At 34.6% G+C, this 17,531-nt stretch overlaps 1 protein-coding gene across 1 annotated transcript; it reads right to left on the reverse strand.

The window, feature by feature from the left end:
* Positions 1-11,189: 11,189 nt before the first annotated feature.
* On the reverse strand, positions 11,190-16,758 carry LOC117172256. Its single transcript, XM_033360039.1, has 3 exons — positions 16,502-16,758; positions 16,274-16,434; positions 11,190-12,751 (listed from the first exon to the last, which is right to left on the reverse strand). The coding sequence occupies exon 3, from the start codon at positions 12,398-12,400 to the stop codon at positions 11,936-11,938; it is 465 nt and encodes a 154-aa protein (XP_033215930.1). The 5' UTR covers positions 12,401-12,751; positions 16,274-16,434; positions 16,502-16,758; the 3' UTR covers positions 11,190-11,935.
* Positions 16,759-17,531: the final 773 nt, after the last annotated feature.

Consider the following 17,531-nt stretch of genomic DNA (forward strand, 5'->3'; position numbering starts at 1 on the left):
TCGCTGGAAGCGGGTGCAATTTTTCAGATTAGCACCCGCTCCCGGCGAAATCCTGCGGTTGTCCTTATGACAAATTTTTAAATATATATATATATATATATTCCTCTAGAGTCAAACCGAAGGGACTATGACAAAGCCACCGAACGCGTTCTCGGGTTGCGTTTATAGGGTCCCTGTACCACGGGTTTCTGCTGAATATGGTTACAAAAAAAAATAGGCAGTCGCGGACAACTGTCCAGGGGTGGTCCCGAAGGAATTAACCCCCAAGCGGAGGTGTGAAAACCGTGCCGAAAGCTGAATGGCACCTGGGTGTGGTGTCTAGAACGGTGAGTCTGGGATACCGGGCGACCTCTCAGAGTACGCAGCCTTATCCTTGCATGCGGGGCTCTACAAGGATGGACGAACCCCTTTCCCTAGCTTCTCGTGGGAACAACAATGACAGAACGCGCAGGGCTCCCGAAAATGGGTCGGCCAACAATGCCGACCAATCTAGAGCTGGAGGAACCAATGAAAATGGATTCAATGCGATGGATCGGCGGGATCTCTTGACCTTTGGGTGGACGGAGCGCCTGAACCACAACTTGCTAGAGCGCTACGATGCGAGTGTGGCCCATGAACGGGGTTACATGGCATGGCTGCATGCTCTGTGGCGCGAGAAACACCCAGAGCTATCGCAATTTTCGCAGCAACGTCTGCGAAACGATGCTGAACCACTCCGAAAAAGGGGCTATGTAAGCGGAACGCCTACTCTACCACAGCTAGAACAAGCCGGCAACAGAGAAAGAGAGGCGACATTAAGACCGACCGCGGGCAGGCATCCAATGGAGGAAGTGCGATGCTTTACGACCCGGAGAAACATCAACCTTGTCCTTATGACAAATTTTTAAATATATATATATATATAATTTTAAGTGCGTTGTCAATTTTAATATATATTTAGTCCAATATTTTTTTATTTTGATCTTAAATATCGAAGATGTTAAAGGTGATAGCTGAAATTTAAAGACTGGTAATATCTTAGATAATAATATTGAAATATGCAAAGTGATAAATCTAAAAATTCCTGATATTGAATAACTATACTAAGGGCCCTGGCGGACCGAAGGAACCGAATGGACCTTCTACAAAGTACCCGTAAAGACCCCATTCGGTTCCTTTTTAAAAAACTAGAGAAAACAGCAAAATCAACTTTTAAATTGTTAATGTTCGGATTCTACGTTAAAATTTCCTATAGAAGGTTACGGAATAATCGCAATAGTTTTTTTGCAAGGGTAAAAAGTTTAAAAAAATATAAGGCGTATAACAGTTTAAAAGTTGATCTTCCTGTTTTTTCGAGTTTTTTAAAAAGGAGCCGAATGGGGACCAAATGTGGTCTTTACGGGTACTTTGTGGAGGCTTCATTCAATTCCTTTGGTCTGTCAGGGGGCCGATTTCACCAACTCTAATTAAATTATGAATCATTGATTAGCCTTATTTAATCAATACCTTGCGTTCCACCTTTCTTTAAATCATGATCAGGGGAAGATAATCATGGGTTAACTTAACCGTCCAATCAGGGCTGGTTATTGAGCTTAATCAGTGATTAAAGTAACGTAACCCCGAAATTTAAGTGCAAGTGCAGTGAGTGCATTTAGGTCTTCCCGTTTTTATGATTAATTTATCTTTTACAGTTAAAAATTGAAACTATTTGTTCCAACCATATGCACTTTCTAACAAATTCCTTGTTTTTTGTAGAAAATTGATCTTCTTACGGGGAAATTTGTTTTCATTTCTTAGTTAAAAATTTTACTGTTTTTAATTGCAAATTTTTTTTGTTGGACACTCAACTATTTTTTTGAAAATTCATGTATTTTATTTGAAATTATCATTTTTGGTACACAATCAATTTTCTCACTCCAAACCTAATCTTTTTGTATGAAACATGTTTATAAATAATAGTCATTGTGCATCTTTTTATCGAAACGTACATTATTCAACACTTTTCTTGTGGTTACCATGTATAAATAAAAATTATATTTCAGAAACAACGATATTGCTCTACGGTACTACCCCAGTGGGCACACTTGGCTTAAAGTCATCCTAAAGACTATGGGACTAGATCTAGTCCCATAAAGTATATCTTAAAGATGTTATCAGTACGGCTTAAGGACGTCTCTAAAAGGTCCTATGTCTGGCATTTCGTCGTCTCAAGGATGTCTTGAAAGCATATCCAGGGGACCATGTCGTAAGGATGTCCCTAGGAGATCTTTGAAGCGTCTTGTATAAGATTATCATTATTCGAAATCAACTCAAATTCAAAGTATTTCTATATTCTTCTTTCACAAGACTTGAATGCTTAAATGCTCTGAAATATTACAAAAAACTGATTGAGACTTAATTTTTAAAGTTCAACTTAGAAATATTTCGGCTATGAGATTTCTCTAAGTTTTATTGTGTAAATGTGAACAAAACCAAAAACATCCTCTAGAGTAAGCCCGAAACTGTTCTAAAAGTGGAAAAACTGTTTTATCATAAATTTGTAAATTACACGGAGATATCATAAAGTCATCATAAAGACACCATGCAGACATCCTATGTGATTTCCGGTCAAGGTTTAAGTTCAATGTGCACAGGAGTTCCATTAGGTCACCTGTGAAATATGAAATACCACAACCCTAAAATTGGTAATGTGGTCTTTTTTAGGACAGCGATGAGTCCCTTACTAGGATTACCTGAAAAACTACAACTGTGAGGGATCTCGCAAATTACAGGATGGGAAGGATTTGGAAGTCAAGAATAATGGGTGAAGTCAATGATAGGGGCAAACAGAGTTAAAATAACAAGGGTTTATTCAACCAATTTACAGCGATGGAGACTATAGGCAGTTCCTTCTCTCCAAAGTCCGAACCGGGCGGCAAAGCCGAGAACGGGCAAGCGATGGGGTTGAATCCGGGCGATAAAGCCAAGATTCTGAAGAACATCTATCGGGGTTGACGTCCTGGAGGATCGCGTGGCGTCCTGATGGGTTGGTGGCCTCAGCGAAATCAAGGGGTTGCAGGGTGGTGCGCGATGGTACCGACTACTTCGTGTAGTGAGCACAAGAAACGAGACAGCTTGCCTTCAGGGCAGGATTATGCTTATAAGGACTGGGGGTGTCGTTCTCCACTCCTTCTCCCAGGCCCACAGGGCCATGACTGGGTGGGGCGCCTATAACTCTGTTATAACCTCCCCCCCCCTGCTTGGCATAACGTTTATTCTTTAAGCATTACCTCGCAACTTTCCAATTCCATGACAAACGTGAAACTGTCTTCTTATTTTTAGCTGAAACAAAATTGGAACACATCCTACTTCTTGAACAGAAATAAAATGTTTATCCTCTTTTTAATTATGTTCTTTCCTATTTCCTTTGAAAAACATGTAAAATCTTGAGTGTTTATTTGAAATATATTATATTTTTTCCAAATTTCTTAACTATACACATTTCTCCAAATTTTCTATGTTATCCTTTCCGATGAGTATCCGATGAAATTAACTTATATCTAAACTTTACTTTTATTTCTGATTATAAATGAATCTTGGCCTCATATAGCCGTATTTATTTTTCCTGGAAAAAACTGTATTAATGTAAAAGTTATTTCTTTATATCAAAATTCCATGAAATTATTAAGTGAAATTTCAAAAATTATTTATATCTGTGATGTATATAAAGAGTACAACTATCGTCTCTGTTTTGTTTGAAAATAGTCATCAGAATTGCTTATTTTGTTATTTATGAGAAGTGAAACTTTTATTAATAATTTGTCTTTAATTTTTACAGTATATAAATATCTGATTAATTATTTTTTTGTCGCCACTCTTCTTCTTGTTTTTTAAATTTATTTTTTACTTCCACAATTCTCTCCTCCATTTCCTTCCTTCTGGCTTTCTCCTCTTCTTCTTTCCTCCAGGCCATCACTTTCTCCCAGTCCTCTCTTGATATTAGTCCTTTTGTTAATCCCTCTTGTCTCTCGTGTCATTTAGAGGGGGTTGGTTCCTTAACAGGCTCCATGCTCCGCACGTATGATTTAGGAGTTCCTCTCTTCCGGACAACTGCTCATGGCAGTCCCGGCATTTTAATATTAATCTTCGGTCCATCCCTCTGTAAATAAATGTTTTTCTGTTTTTTGTGTCTTTATTTTAGGTGTATGTGTTTGTGTCATTTTTTGTCTTTGTAAGTGGTATAAAAATCAAATCATTAACATGCATGCCATCTCAAAGAAAATTTCGAATTAAAATCTACTCTTTACTAATGAATTTTTTGATGTCTTTAACGTTCCAATTACCTACCGATTTTCCTTTTTTTGCTTTTAATTCGTAAATTGTTTGTGAAATCTTTGCTTTAATGAAAAATGGTCACTCGAAATTTCTATTCAATTTCTGAACTATTCTTTCCCCTTTATTTGACAATGTTTTATTGCTTTTTAGAACTTGTTCGCCAATTTCAAAACTTATGGGCCTGCGTCTAAGATTGTAATATCTAGATTGCGTTTCATTTGCGGTATGTAAATTTCTAATTACCTCTTCTCTAATTATTTGTATTGTTCGCATTTTATTTGCCCATTTTTCTGACTCTTGAAATTCTATTTCGCTTTTTCCGTCTAAACCTTTATTTAATGCTTGCATGGGTTGGAGGTCTCTACCTACATTTAAAAAAGCTGGTGTGAATCCTGTAGAAGAATGCTTACTCGTATTCAAAGCAAATTGCAAATCACGACTGTCCATGATTCTTTAATTATTCGCTTTTCCATCAAACCTATCTGATTATTTACTTTAGGTATTATTCTTTGACAAATATCGCATTCTTTCACATATATAAGAGTTTCAGAATACATTCCTAGCCAAAAATAATATTTGAAAATTTTTGCATACGTTTTTTCTATACCTAAGTGAGCTGCTTGTTTAATATCATGATTTTCAATTAAAACTTGTTCCCATAGTTCTTTTTGGTAATGTTAATTTCCACGCGTTGCTATCTAAATTTAAGCTGGCTTTTAAAGGGTCGGGTCTATAAAAATACAATTGATTATCGCGTATTCTCCAATTTTGATTTGCTTCTAGGTTATTTTGAACCTGAATTATTTTATTTTTATACTAATTATCTTCAATTTCTTAAAAATCTTTTTCTTTGTTTTCTACAACACTTGATAAAATACTAGAAACTTTTATTTCACTTTCCTTTGATCTTGATAATGCATCTGGGATATGGTTTAAATTTCTCTTTCTGTACATAATTTCGTAATCGTACTCTAATAATTATAAAACCCATCTTGCTTATCTACCTATTCGATTTTTTAAATTGTGCAACCATTTTAATGCAATATGATCTGTGATAACCTTAAAAGAATAACCTTCTAAGTATGGTCTAAATTTTCTAATCGCCCAAACTACTGCTAAACATTCTTTTTCTGAGGCCGAATGTTTACGTTCTGCTCCGTTCGGACCTCTACTCGCAAACGCTATTACATAATTTTCGCTGTTTATAGTTTGTGTTAAAACAGCTCCTAATCCTGTGTTACTAGCATCAGTTTCAAGTTGAAAGGGACTTCCACAATCAGGGCAGGCTGAAATTGGTGCTGTCGTTAGTAAGTGTTTAATTGTCGTAAATGCCTGTTCCTGTTTGTCAGACCATTCCCACTTTACTTCCTGTTTTAAAAGCTTTTGTAATGATTTTATTATTTCAGCAAATTTTGGGATGAATTTCCTATACCAAGAAGTTATTCATATCAGTCTTCGAACTTGTTTAATTGTTTTAGGCCTTGGAAAATTTAAAACTGGTTCGATTTTTTCTTCATCAACTTGTAATCCCTTTTCATTTACTACAAAACCCAAATATTTTATTTTCGAACATCCAAATTCGTATTTATCCAAATCTATTGTTATACCTGCATTTTTAATTTGATCTAAACAATTTCTAAGTATTTTAAATGTTCTTCAACATTTTTTGAGACTATATATCATCGAGATAACAGAACACATGCGGCTTTAATTTTGGTGTTATTATTCTGTCCATAACGCGCTGGAATGCAGCAGGAGCATTTGTCATGGCAAATGGCATCCTTTTAAATGGATACATTCCTTTGCCGGGAACAATAAAAGCTGTGTATCTTGCGGATCTCAGTGTATCTAATATTTCATACATTATTGGAATTGGATATAAATCTTTTTTAGTGATTTTATTTACTTTTCTAAAATCAAAACAGAATCTATATTTTCCATTCAGTTTTTTATCATTACAATCGGATTTGACCAATCGCTATTCGATGGTTCTATTATTTTTTCTTCTAAAAGTCAATCTACTTCCTCTTACATAAATTCTCTTATTTTCGGTGATACGTAATAGTATCTTTACTTAATGGGTTCGTGACCTTGCACATATATTTTATGAGTAGTCAAATGGGTCGGTTTTAATTCTGTTCCCTGATCTATTACTTTTCTTTTAATTAAATTTACTAATTGTACTTGTGCTTCATTCAACTCTACTATGCCTTCAGAAATTTCCTCGAAAAATTCTTAATTTTTCTTCTTTTCTATTTTTACGCGTGTAATGTTATTATTTAGTACCGCATTATTTATAAAATTATACCAATTACTTTTTCTAATTGTGAATAATTTTTTCAATATCGAATCACTTTTTTCCTCCTTTTTATCAATTACCGTTTTTAATTTAGAATCATTTTTCTCTTTATCGCATTCCAATAGCCCTTTAAATTCGGCATCTAAATTCATATATTTATTTTTCGCTTGTAAATTCGTGTTTATTTTGTTTCTATCCTTATTTGTTTTTCTATCGCACTCTCTGTTATGACTAGCCTGCTCATCTAATCTCTGAACGCCCACGCTGGCACGTGCCAGGTTGCGTCGCTCGCCTTGTAGCGTTTAGGGTGTGGGGCACCATTCCCCCGTACACTCTGTGCCGGCTGAGGTGCTGGCGGGATCGAGTCCAGTGTATCACCTGTAAGGAGGGGTTGGGGTGGGGTGTGTGGCGCAACGGGAGAAGAGACTTCGCACGGTAACAAATCTGTCTCTTTCTCTCGCATGTCGTTTCGCAGGTTAATCTTCGTTCCGAATTTCAATTTACTTTTCTCGCTTTTCCTATTCTTAGTCTCTTTCTTATTCTTTTCCATTATCGGCTCCTGCATTTTAATTAATTTCGATTTTATCGCATACGTAATATTTAGTAACCCTGGTAACCACCAAATCTTTTCCTCATAATCCATTTTTAAACCTAATCTTTCAATCATATCGGTTTCTATTATTCCTATCGATCTTAAATTTGGTACCAGTCTGAATAACAAATATTTTTCCGTATGACTTATTTTGATAGGGATTGAGACTTCTCCTGTAATTTTTAATTTTTGTCCATTAGCTACCATTAATGTGTCACTTATTTGTCTTTTAATTTCGTAGTCTAATTCTTTTACTATTTTTATAAATGTTTCACCAATGTACGAGTGAGTTGCTCCTGTGTCAACTAAGACTTTATATTTATGATTTTAAAAATCAACCATAAGGTGAAATCTCGTTTCGTCTGTCACATTTGTGTCTGTGTTAAGTCTTTCTGGCGGTTTCTGGTGTTGTCTGCTATTTTCCACCTTCAATAGCGAACGTATTCGTTTCCCTGATCTAAACTATACCAACAATTCCGTCGAAAATGGCTATTTTCCCGCAATTGTAGTATGTTAAGGGTTCTCGTGATCTATAATTAAAGCTTTGATAAACAGAATTTGGATCCACGGAATCCTGAGCACTTGTATCTACTTCACCTCCTTTCTGTCTATCTTTGTTTTGTTTGTTTTTGTCATTGTTTTAATTTTGAATATTATATTCTGATTTTAATTCTTTAATTTTGCCTAAATTATTGTTTTGTTCCGCGTTATAAGAAAGCGCTGGTATTTGCGGAGAGTTTTTAATTTGCTGTGTCTGTGTGTTTCCCAACAGCTGATTAATCACATTTAATAACTGATCAGCTGGGTTCTGGTTTCTAAAATTATTAATATTATTATAAATGTTATTAAATCGTGGATTCCTTTGTAATCCAGAGTTATTTTGATCATTATTATTATTTTTAAATCTTGAATTAAAAAATATAGGATTTCCATTCTGAAACCTTGGTTGGAATTGTTTTCTATTTCATTAACTTTGGTACCACGGTCTAAATTGTATCCGTTGATTTTAATCTCTATTCTGATTCTCATCTTAAATATTATTTTTACTTTTATCATTTCCTTGATCATTTTTATTTTTGTTAATTTTATTATCCACTTTATCTAAAATGCTTAATTTTTTACCTCTAAATTTAGATTGATTAGATTAGATAAGACATTAATTTTTCAAATAATTGTTTAATTTATGTTACAAACGCATGAATATTTTGCCCTTTTTCTGATTACAAAATTTTATTTTATTTTTTATTATTTCTGCATATCTCTCATTGAAATAAGTTTCTTTAAAATCTTCAATAAATTGATCTAAATGTTGCCAATTATTCTTATTGACCTGAAACGAACCTAATGCTTCGTCTTCGAAAGCAGCATCTAAATTTTCTAAAATGTCCTTTTCGTTCATTTTATATCCTCTTTTGAATCTTATTAAATTATTTAGGAAATAAGTTGGACTATTTTCTGTGTTGTTTTTAAATTTAATGGGCCAAATTGACATTATTTGGAAAGGGGTTTGTATCATTCCGAATGGAAAGAGAGTTGCTGGAATTTCATTCATATTATTTTCATTCATCTCTTTCCGTATCGGTCCCTCTGCTACTATCCATTCTACTTTGCATTTCTGTTTCGTATTGAGGCAAATGCGATTTTCTTATAATTGATTGCCTGTGTATCGGCCTTGGTAATGCGTATTCATCCCCTTGACCGCTACCCCTATTTATTGTTATTCTATTCCGTGCATCTGCTAACGAGTGCCTTCGCTTATTTAAATCTTATTCTGTTTCGTCGAAATAAATCGTATTTTGAATATTTCTCGACTTATTACTTAGATTGAATAAATTTTGGCTTGAATTTAAAATTCTATACATTTGATCCTTTAAATTTTTTATTTCTTCTGAAAGTTCTTTTATTTTAATTCTATCGCTTTTCCTTTCTTCAAAATTTATTCATTCTTGTGCCTCGTTCCAAAATTCAGTATTATGATCTATAAAAGAATCAATTTCGAACTTTTTATCACTAATTTTTGCATTTTCTTTTTTTGTCTTTCTATTTCTATTCGCAATTTTTTGCGACCTATTCTTTCTCTTTCTGCTCTTTCTCTGTCTAACCTTTTTTTCTCTTTTCTCAGAGTTTCTCCGCGTTCTAACCGAATTGATTCTACTGGCTCTTTTTCTCTTTCTAATTTTTCAAGTTCTTTTATCTTGTTTTCAATTTCTCTATCTATTCTGCTTGTTTCTAATTTATTATTTTCCAAATTCCTATTATTTTCATTTTCTATTCTCCAATTACCTAACGTATTCTCAGTATTTGGGGACAGTATGCCAATTTCATGTCTGTGTAGGTTACGGTTTTGTCTGTTGAGTTTGGGGTACTTTCTGTCTGTGTTTGTGTCTCTATTATGGTTCTTGGGACTGCACCTGTCGCTTCACTCGGTTGTACCGCCCCCCATTCTAATTCTCGATTTCGCACTGTTATGAATTCTAAATCCAAATTCCCTGCTAATTCTTCTCTTCTAACCTCGCTTTCGTCTAACTGAAAATCAATATTTTCATTTTCTATACCACTCGCACTTGCTTCTGTGTTATTTCCTTCAATTATGATTTCCGGAACTACCTTATTTTTCCTACTTTCCTTAATATTCTCTATGGGATTTGTCATTTTCGGAATATTTTTTATTTTTCCTGATCTAAGATGCATTCATTTCCGTTTTTTGGCTTTCTATGAAAAATTATAATGTTTAATTTAATTCGCTTGTTCAAATGTCACTTAGCCAATCCTGCTACAAGCAGTACAGATAAGGCGTTTATTTCGGGGTGATTATTATTTTGTTAAAGGTGGCAGAGCTTGCGCACACATGAGCTTGCATACATACATGATCGCAAATTACATGATAGGAAGGATTTGGAAGTCGAGAATAATTAAAGAAGTCAATGATAGGGGCAAATAGAGTTAAATAACAAGGGTTTATTCAACCAACTTACAGCGATGGACACTACAGGCAGTCTCTTCTCTTCAAAGTCTGAACCGGGCGGCAAAGCGGAGAACGGGCAAGCGATGGGGTTGAATACGGGCGATTAAGCCAAGATTCTGGAGAACAGCTATCGTGGTTGAAGTCCTGGAGGATCGCGTGGCGTCCTGGTGGGTTGGTGGCGTCAGGGAAATCAAGGGGTTGCAGGGTGGTGCACAATTAAATTTTTTTTTATTTTATATCAAGTATAACTGATCCTCTTCTAACGACATTTAAGCATGAAGGAAAACTATCCAGATAGCACAAGAGTTTGCCGCAAGCTTGCCTAAACCTTGCAATGCAAGTTCCGGAAGCTTGCATTGCAAGGTTTAGGCAAGCTTCCCGCAAATAAGACAATGTCCGCCATGTAGCAATATTGCGAGGCAAGATTGAGGGACCATTGCCATGGGAATCTTCCTGCAAGTTTGCCTGCAATCTTGAGGGAACATTGGAGGAAGATTCGTGGGCAAGTTTTATTACAAATTTCTTTTTTTAGGTATCATACATCATAAGTTTTTATACACACGTAAGGCGGCATTCTGAGAAAACACTAAAAAACTACTGGGCAGCCCTAGGTGCTATGCAAAACTAATGCGCAATGAATCAAGTTGAAGATTGATAGGCAACGTTTCCTCAATCTTGCTTCGCAATATTGCCACATGACGGACATTTTCTTATTTGCGGGAAGATTGCCTGAACCTTGCAATGCAATCTTCCGAAACTTGCATGGCAAGATTTAGTCAAGCTTGCTGCAAACTCTTGTGCTATCTGGATGGGTAAAATCTTACGTAAGAACGGAAGGGGGAGTCCAAGAATTATTAGGTATTCTTACATGGGGAAGGGGGGGTTAAAAAATGGCTGTAATCGTCTTTACGTATATAATGAATAGCCCCTTAGGGGCCGTCCATAAAAGACTTCCCAAAAATTTCCGGATTTTTGTCCCCCCCCCCCCCGACTTTGAGCTTTCTGTAAAAACTACATAAAAAACCTAATATCGTCTTCTTCATCTAATAATATATGAACACGTTTAATGGAAATTTTCAACGACTGCTTTTCGTTTTTTATCATCAACACTGAATGCAGAATATTCGACATCGCTTTCATTTTTCCATTCCACATCTTCAGTATTGCGCGTAGTACTTCTTAAAAGACACAAAACTTCGTCCTTTCTTCTTGCTTCAATTTTCGTTACTTTACGTTTTTTAATTTTCTTCATTTTTCCGTGGATATTTTTAACATGAGCTGACAATGAATGTGCTGAACAAAAATAACTGTCACATGTTTTACATGTTCTTTTGACGAGCTCATCCGAAATAGTTGGGCTATAGAAATTGTAGGGCAACCTCACAAAATCTTTTTGCTCTGGCGTGAGTTTCACATAAAGCTGAAGTAGCAATGGTGCAAACTTTGTAACATTTATGGCCGGTGGTATTGGTAGCGGTAAAAATCCATCTTGCAAAATATCGCAAAGACTACTTCGATACGCGGCACAGCATTTTTCGTCATTTTACTTAACAATTTATAAAAATACTGTGAATCTGGAACGCGCGTTGTGGTGGAGAAACAGTTGAAGGTGTCGTTTCAGATGTAACGTGCTCTGCATATACTGGGTGATCATCAATTATCATCTTATTTCAGACCTCAGCCAAAACTTCTCCAGCATACTCGAAATTTTTCATTTTCAGCTCTTTGTCAATTTTCGATTTCTAGAGTACAAATGCGATCCGAAATGATCAGGTGGCAAAATTACTCAACTTAATTGGTTGCTCAAAGGCGCCATTCGTCTTTTTACTATATTAAACGCGCTTCTCCCAGGCGCATTGGTGGCAATGAATACGCCATCAAAATTGTATTTCTTGAAATGTTTAATAACTGTGGCAATAATTCGCGGGTATCTGGGATTTTCATCTGGACCACCGTCGATAATCATGATCAGAACCGGTTTCACCTCGCCTTGAGAATTCTTCGTTATGATGTCAAAATTTGAAATCTCCATTAAGTGCTCGAAATAAGCGCCATGCGTCTCAGCACTTGAAGAGCAGTGTTTTTCACTCCTTACTGAGATGAATGTAGGTCCAGAATATGTCTCAGATTTAGGTCGACCTTCATCGTTCGGCTTGGTGCAAATCCCAGCAACGACTGATGGAGGCAGCTTGTGTTTTGCAGCAACGACCCAATCATGATCCGGAAGTGTTACTCTAAATTCTAAATGCATTAGAATTGGAGCTTGTTTTTTGACGGCGGTGATATCTAGTAGAGCTATGGCTTTATAATCTGGCGACAAAAATATAACAGACTGTGCTCCTAGAACTGCAGCAGGCGTTTCCAAATTCTTAATCGTCGCATGACAAAAGTAACCATCAGGATGTTTTGCATGACGATCTCCTTAGGGCCTGCTAAGTTTTACTGGAACTGCATTGACGTGCCTTTTTCCTTCAACAGAAGTTGACCGTTTTGGAATAAGACGTAAGTACGTTGCACTTCGAATGATGTGAAAGCCGTCACCGTATGTTTTCAAATTTTCAGTAAGTTCTTACTTACTTACTTGTCTTTCAGCTTTGGACAACTGAAAAGAAATCAATGCATTGTAAAGATTTGTCATTTTTTATACAATAATTTTTACGCATTCATTCGTGTATTTCTTGAAATATTCTCCAATTTTTGACAACGGGGGAATACCATATTTCTTATTTTAACTATCTTTTTTTCAATCCTTATATAAAATTAACATGAATTAAAGATAAATGATATTTGCATTAATGGAAAATGAATTTAATCAACGCAACAATAACTGAAACTTGAAATTAAATGAAAAATAAATCATCAATCAAAATATTTTCTATGGAGCCAGCATCTAGAAGCGTACTTTTAGTTCTTCTCCTTGCATCTGCTGCACTGTCTGATGTAATAATGTCAATGATTGTTTCAAAAGACCAATCTGCTTAATTTCGACTCTATGGTAACCCTTGATTTATTTGATGTTCAAAAACTTCTTCAAATCTGTTTTTTTTCTAATAATAGTTTGATTATTGAACATTAATAAATTTAAAGAGTACGAGAAAAAAATGTATACAACTGAAAGTATGAAATTGGGGAACTTTGTGTAATAAAACGAAAATTTTCAAGTGCAGCAACAAAATGTTCACATTTTTTATGTCGTTCAGTTTGTGGAGAAAGCTGATTTTTATTTCTGATTATTATTTTTATTCTGATCATTATTAGAAAAGATTCGTTTTCTAATTACTAATATTATGGTGAATAATAATTTCTGCAATTAATGAAAAGGCTGGAATAATTACTTGTACTTTGCGCATTCGATGTTGGAATTGTACTTGGTTTTTGATACATTTTAGTTTATGCTCTCCTGATCAAAAAATCATTATGGCAAAAACTCAAATTATGAACAGTTTTTGAGCTACGACGATTTAAAAGTCAGATTTTGGTACATATTTTCACCTGTGGAGTGTAGTGTATCACATACTTTTATTACACACTTTGCATTGTTCTCGTGCAAGTTCATGCAGAAAAAGCATTGCATGGACGAACAATGAGCTGTATTCCCTTTGCAAGTGATAAGCGCTAAGCGTTTGGGCAATGCGCTAAGCTTTTAGTCCATGGGCGAAGCGTTCATATAATTGCATTTTATTGAGCTTCAACGGCGAAATTCTATTTTTATTATCAAGAGGCGTTTGGCTGCCTGAGTCGGTAATAAAAATCGCTAATTCACGAACGCATGACAAGTACCACTCTCGTTTGAAAGATTGCATCCTAAGTTAATCTCAAAGCGCTTAAGTTGATTGTCTAGACAAAAGAATAGCGTTGCAATTTGGCACTGATCAACCAGTTTATGTCAAGCACTCTAAAGCACCTATCTTCAAGGCTAAGCGTTTTATAAAAGCACTCAGACAGAAAATAAACTCAGAGCGTTGCTGTTTGGCTTTGATTCGCCAGTTTTAATCAAGCAGTCTAAAACTCTTCTCGTTTAAACGGTCTCACTTTAAATTGAACGCTAAGCGTTTAAGAAAGCATCAAGACAGCAAAATAAACTCCCACATGGAGAGGAGTTATCCGCGACCGTTACTGCCAAGTTCGCTGACCTCGCGAGTGGGAGGGAGAGAGAAACTGTTACTGCGCTCGCATAACCATAGACCTTTTCATTTAAGAAAACGACATTGCGCGTGTGCAAAAAATATATAGCACTTCCATGTGAGTTCAGGATAATGTTTCACTGAAACGTATGTGGGAATAGTAAACATTGACGAAAAAAAAACTATTTCAAACAATTGAAAGTTAAAAAACTTCCCAAAAAAGAAATGTCTGATATAATTGAGCTTATTTGAAATTATCGTGTGATACGACATTCGTAATATTTTAAGTGATTACATGGATTTTTTTCCTCAAAATTTGTCAAATTCCCAGTCAAAAAATGAATTTAATGATATATTTCTCGACTATTACAAAAAATTCCTACCTTCCCCGTCAAGCGGTCACCCTGATTTTAAAAGTACCCAGTGGGAACAAAGTTTGGCGACGTCTTTACGACATCGTTACGACATCTTTACGATAACTTTACGACATCATATGTTCATGTCGTTAAGGTGTCTTTACGATACCGTAAATAAGTCGCATGATCTGACGTTGTCTTTACGACATAGTAAAGACAGCGAAACAGCATGGACGTATGATGTCGTAAAGTTGTCGTAACGATGTCGTAAAGACGTCGCCAAACTTTGTGCCCACTGGGTTGTACCTTACCGACAGTACATCCACCCTCCAAACCATGAAGGAATAAAACCTACACAATATCGATCAAGTTAAGAATCTTCAATAAAAGAAAATGCTTAACGTCTTAATAAGACTAGATGGAAAATAATATTTTAAAATTAAAATTATTTCTTGAAAAAAAGATCCTACTCCATCTTCACTCCATTGGGAATCGAACCACAAAACTTCTGATTTCATGTCAGGTGTTTTTCCATTTAATCTATTAGAGGGATCAGAATAAGAACTCTTAATTCAAGAAAATAACGCTAATTTTTAGCTAGGTTTTAATAATACAAGTAATTATTTTTTAATTTATCTGCTATATCATCTGAGATTGTACCTTACCGACATAAAATCAACCCTCCAAACCATGAAGGCAGAAAATCTACACAATATCGATCAAGTTAAGAATCTTCAATAACAGAAAATGCTTAACGTATTAATAAGACTTAACTTGATCGATATTGTGTAGATTTTCTGCCTTCATGGTTTGGAGAGTTGATGTACTGTCGGTAAGGTAAAATCTCTGATGATATAGCAGATAAATTTAAAAAGAAGTTGATATGTAATTATTGTATAATTGTAAATAATTTTAAAAATGAATATATATCGAAGGATTAGAAAGTAAAGAATTATTTATTTAATTCATTTCTAAATTTAATAATTTTATTATTTAAAGAATTTTTTCAAAATTATATTTGTTTAATAATTTTGATAGGAAATTAGGGAATTTTTTTTTGGATAAAATGCATTATTTTTTAAACCTTGTTTAAACCATTATATTGTTTGTTCAAATTATTATTAATTTTGTAATAATAGTTTGCAAAAACAAAATAATATATATTATTAATAATATTAATAATTACTATTATCAATAATTAATCATTATTGATAACACCTGATAAAGATAAACGGGACATTTCTGATAAAATCTGTTAAAGCACTAGTGGCCCAGGCGGAAAAATTATACCTGGTTTATATAGTCTGAATTTTTATATATAATACTTCACACTATATATAAACTATTGATAATATTTCCGCCTTAGGGGACACTTCTGATGAGATCTGATAGAATTATATTGGGACAAATTTTCGGAAAGAAAATGACAAATTTGGATGTAGATTGCGGAAAGATTCTAATAAAACCTAAAAAGAATATTTTCTTGAATGTTTCAAAATCTATCAGAAATTTCCTTTTAGAATCTTTCCGATTTGCTGGACAGGGTGCTATCTTTTATAATATGTAGTAATGAGCAATAATAAGTCTGATTGACTTATATGTAACGAGTCTTATTAATTTATGAGTAGTGTGAGCCTTCTTTACTTCGTAGATAAGAGTAGCTGCAAATTTCCTCAAAGTATGCCCTAGCTGAGGGTGTTATGAAGGGAATCGGGGCTTTCAGGTCTTTGACTTTTTCTTTGGTGTGACCAGATCCTGTGGGCCCATTTCTAGATCCAAACATCAGAAGTAGGCTATGTCATATCCTGTAATAAATAAAGTTTTTTTTTTAATTTAGTTTTTTAAACATCATAATTAACAGAATATACTAACCTTTGTTGATGATTGTCTGCTTCGCCTCAGTATCGCTATAGTCGTAGGAAACGTTAACGTCTTTAACATTTTCCTTCGTTACGTAATTTAATTTAGACAGCGCCAATGATGTGCAAGTCATTACAAGTTTTAAAGGCGACTCCAGCTATTGATTTTCAGTCAATTAGGCCATCCCTAAACATAATCATGAAGGTATTTTTTAACCCAGCTCCCCTTATTATTTGAGCAATATCCATCAGTGTGTAAAGCTTCGATTATCGTTTAGTTTTTTTTTTTTTATTAGTCTGAGCTCTTGATCACAGGGCATATATGTGTGGTCTTTTACCAGGCATTTGCATATGAAAGCGTCAAAATACCCTTTGGCAATCAGAATCATGTGCATAGACAATACAGTCGAGCCCCTGAAAAGGGCGCCTCTCGGGGATATAGGGGACATTTTTCTCGGAAACGCACTACCCCCACTAAAGTCTTCCACACCTCGAGAATTTTGCATGCTCTGCGACTGAATAAGGCGCTCTTGTTGCATTTAATAAATGTGGTACAGTGAGAGCCATATGCATTAGGGTGATCTAAAAATACATTGCAACACTTTTTTTACTCCAGAAGGCGAGGGTGTCCCCAAAAAGTTTCCGTTTTTATTTAATTAACATGGGGAAATTTTGAACTTTTGAATTCATATTTCGGAATTTTTAATTGTTTAAAATAAGGTAACTTATTTTAAAAATTATTCATTCCCAATTTTTTTAAATAATTGTATTTTCAGAATAAAATATAATGTTTGGTCATAGTTTGGAGTAGTCAATTTGGTTAAAAACATGATGTAATGATGTAAACAATTAATCATAGCTTATTTTCAAAATTTCTTAAAATTGAGTTAGAGATATCCCCTTTTTTCTCAAATTGGTATTTAACAAATTTTTATTTTTTAAATTTAATTTTATATGCTCAAGCACTTTTTTCGATAACTTTAACAAAAAATAATAAAAAATAGATATTAAATATATTAAACGTTTTTACGAATATAATTTTT

The sequence above is a fragment of the Belonocnema kinseyi genome, chromosome 1 (genome assembly GCF_010883055.1).
Source record: "Belonocnema kinseyi isolate 2016_QV_RU_SX_M_011 chromosome 1, B_treatae_v1, whole genome shotgun sequence".
NCBI classification, from domain to species: Eukaryota; Metazoa; Arthropoda; class Insecta; order Hymenoptera; family Cynipidae; genus Belonocnema; species Belonocnema kinseyi.

Coding starts and splice junctions, on each gene's coding strand:
- LOC117172256 (XM_033360039.1), bottom strand. CDS start 12,400: ATGCATTTAGAATTTAGAGTAACACTTCCGGATCATGATTGGGTCGTT.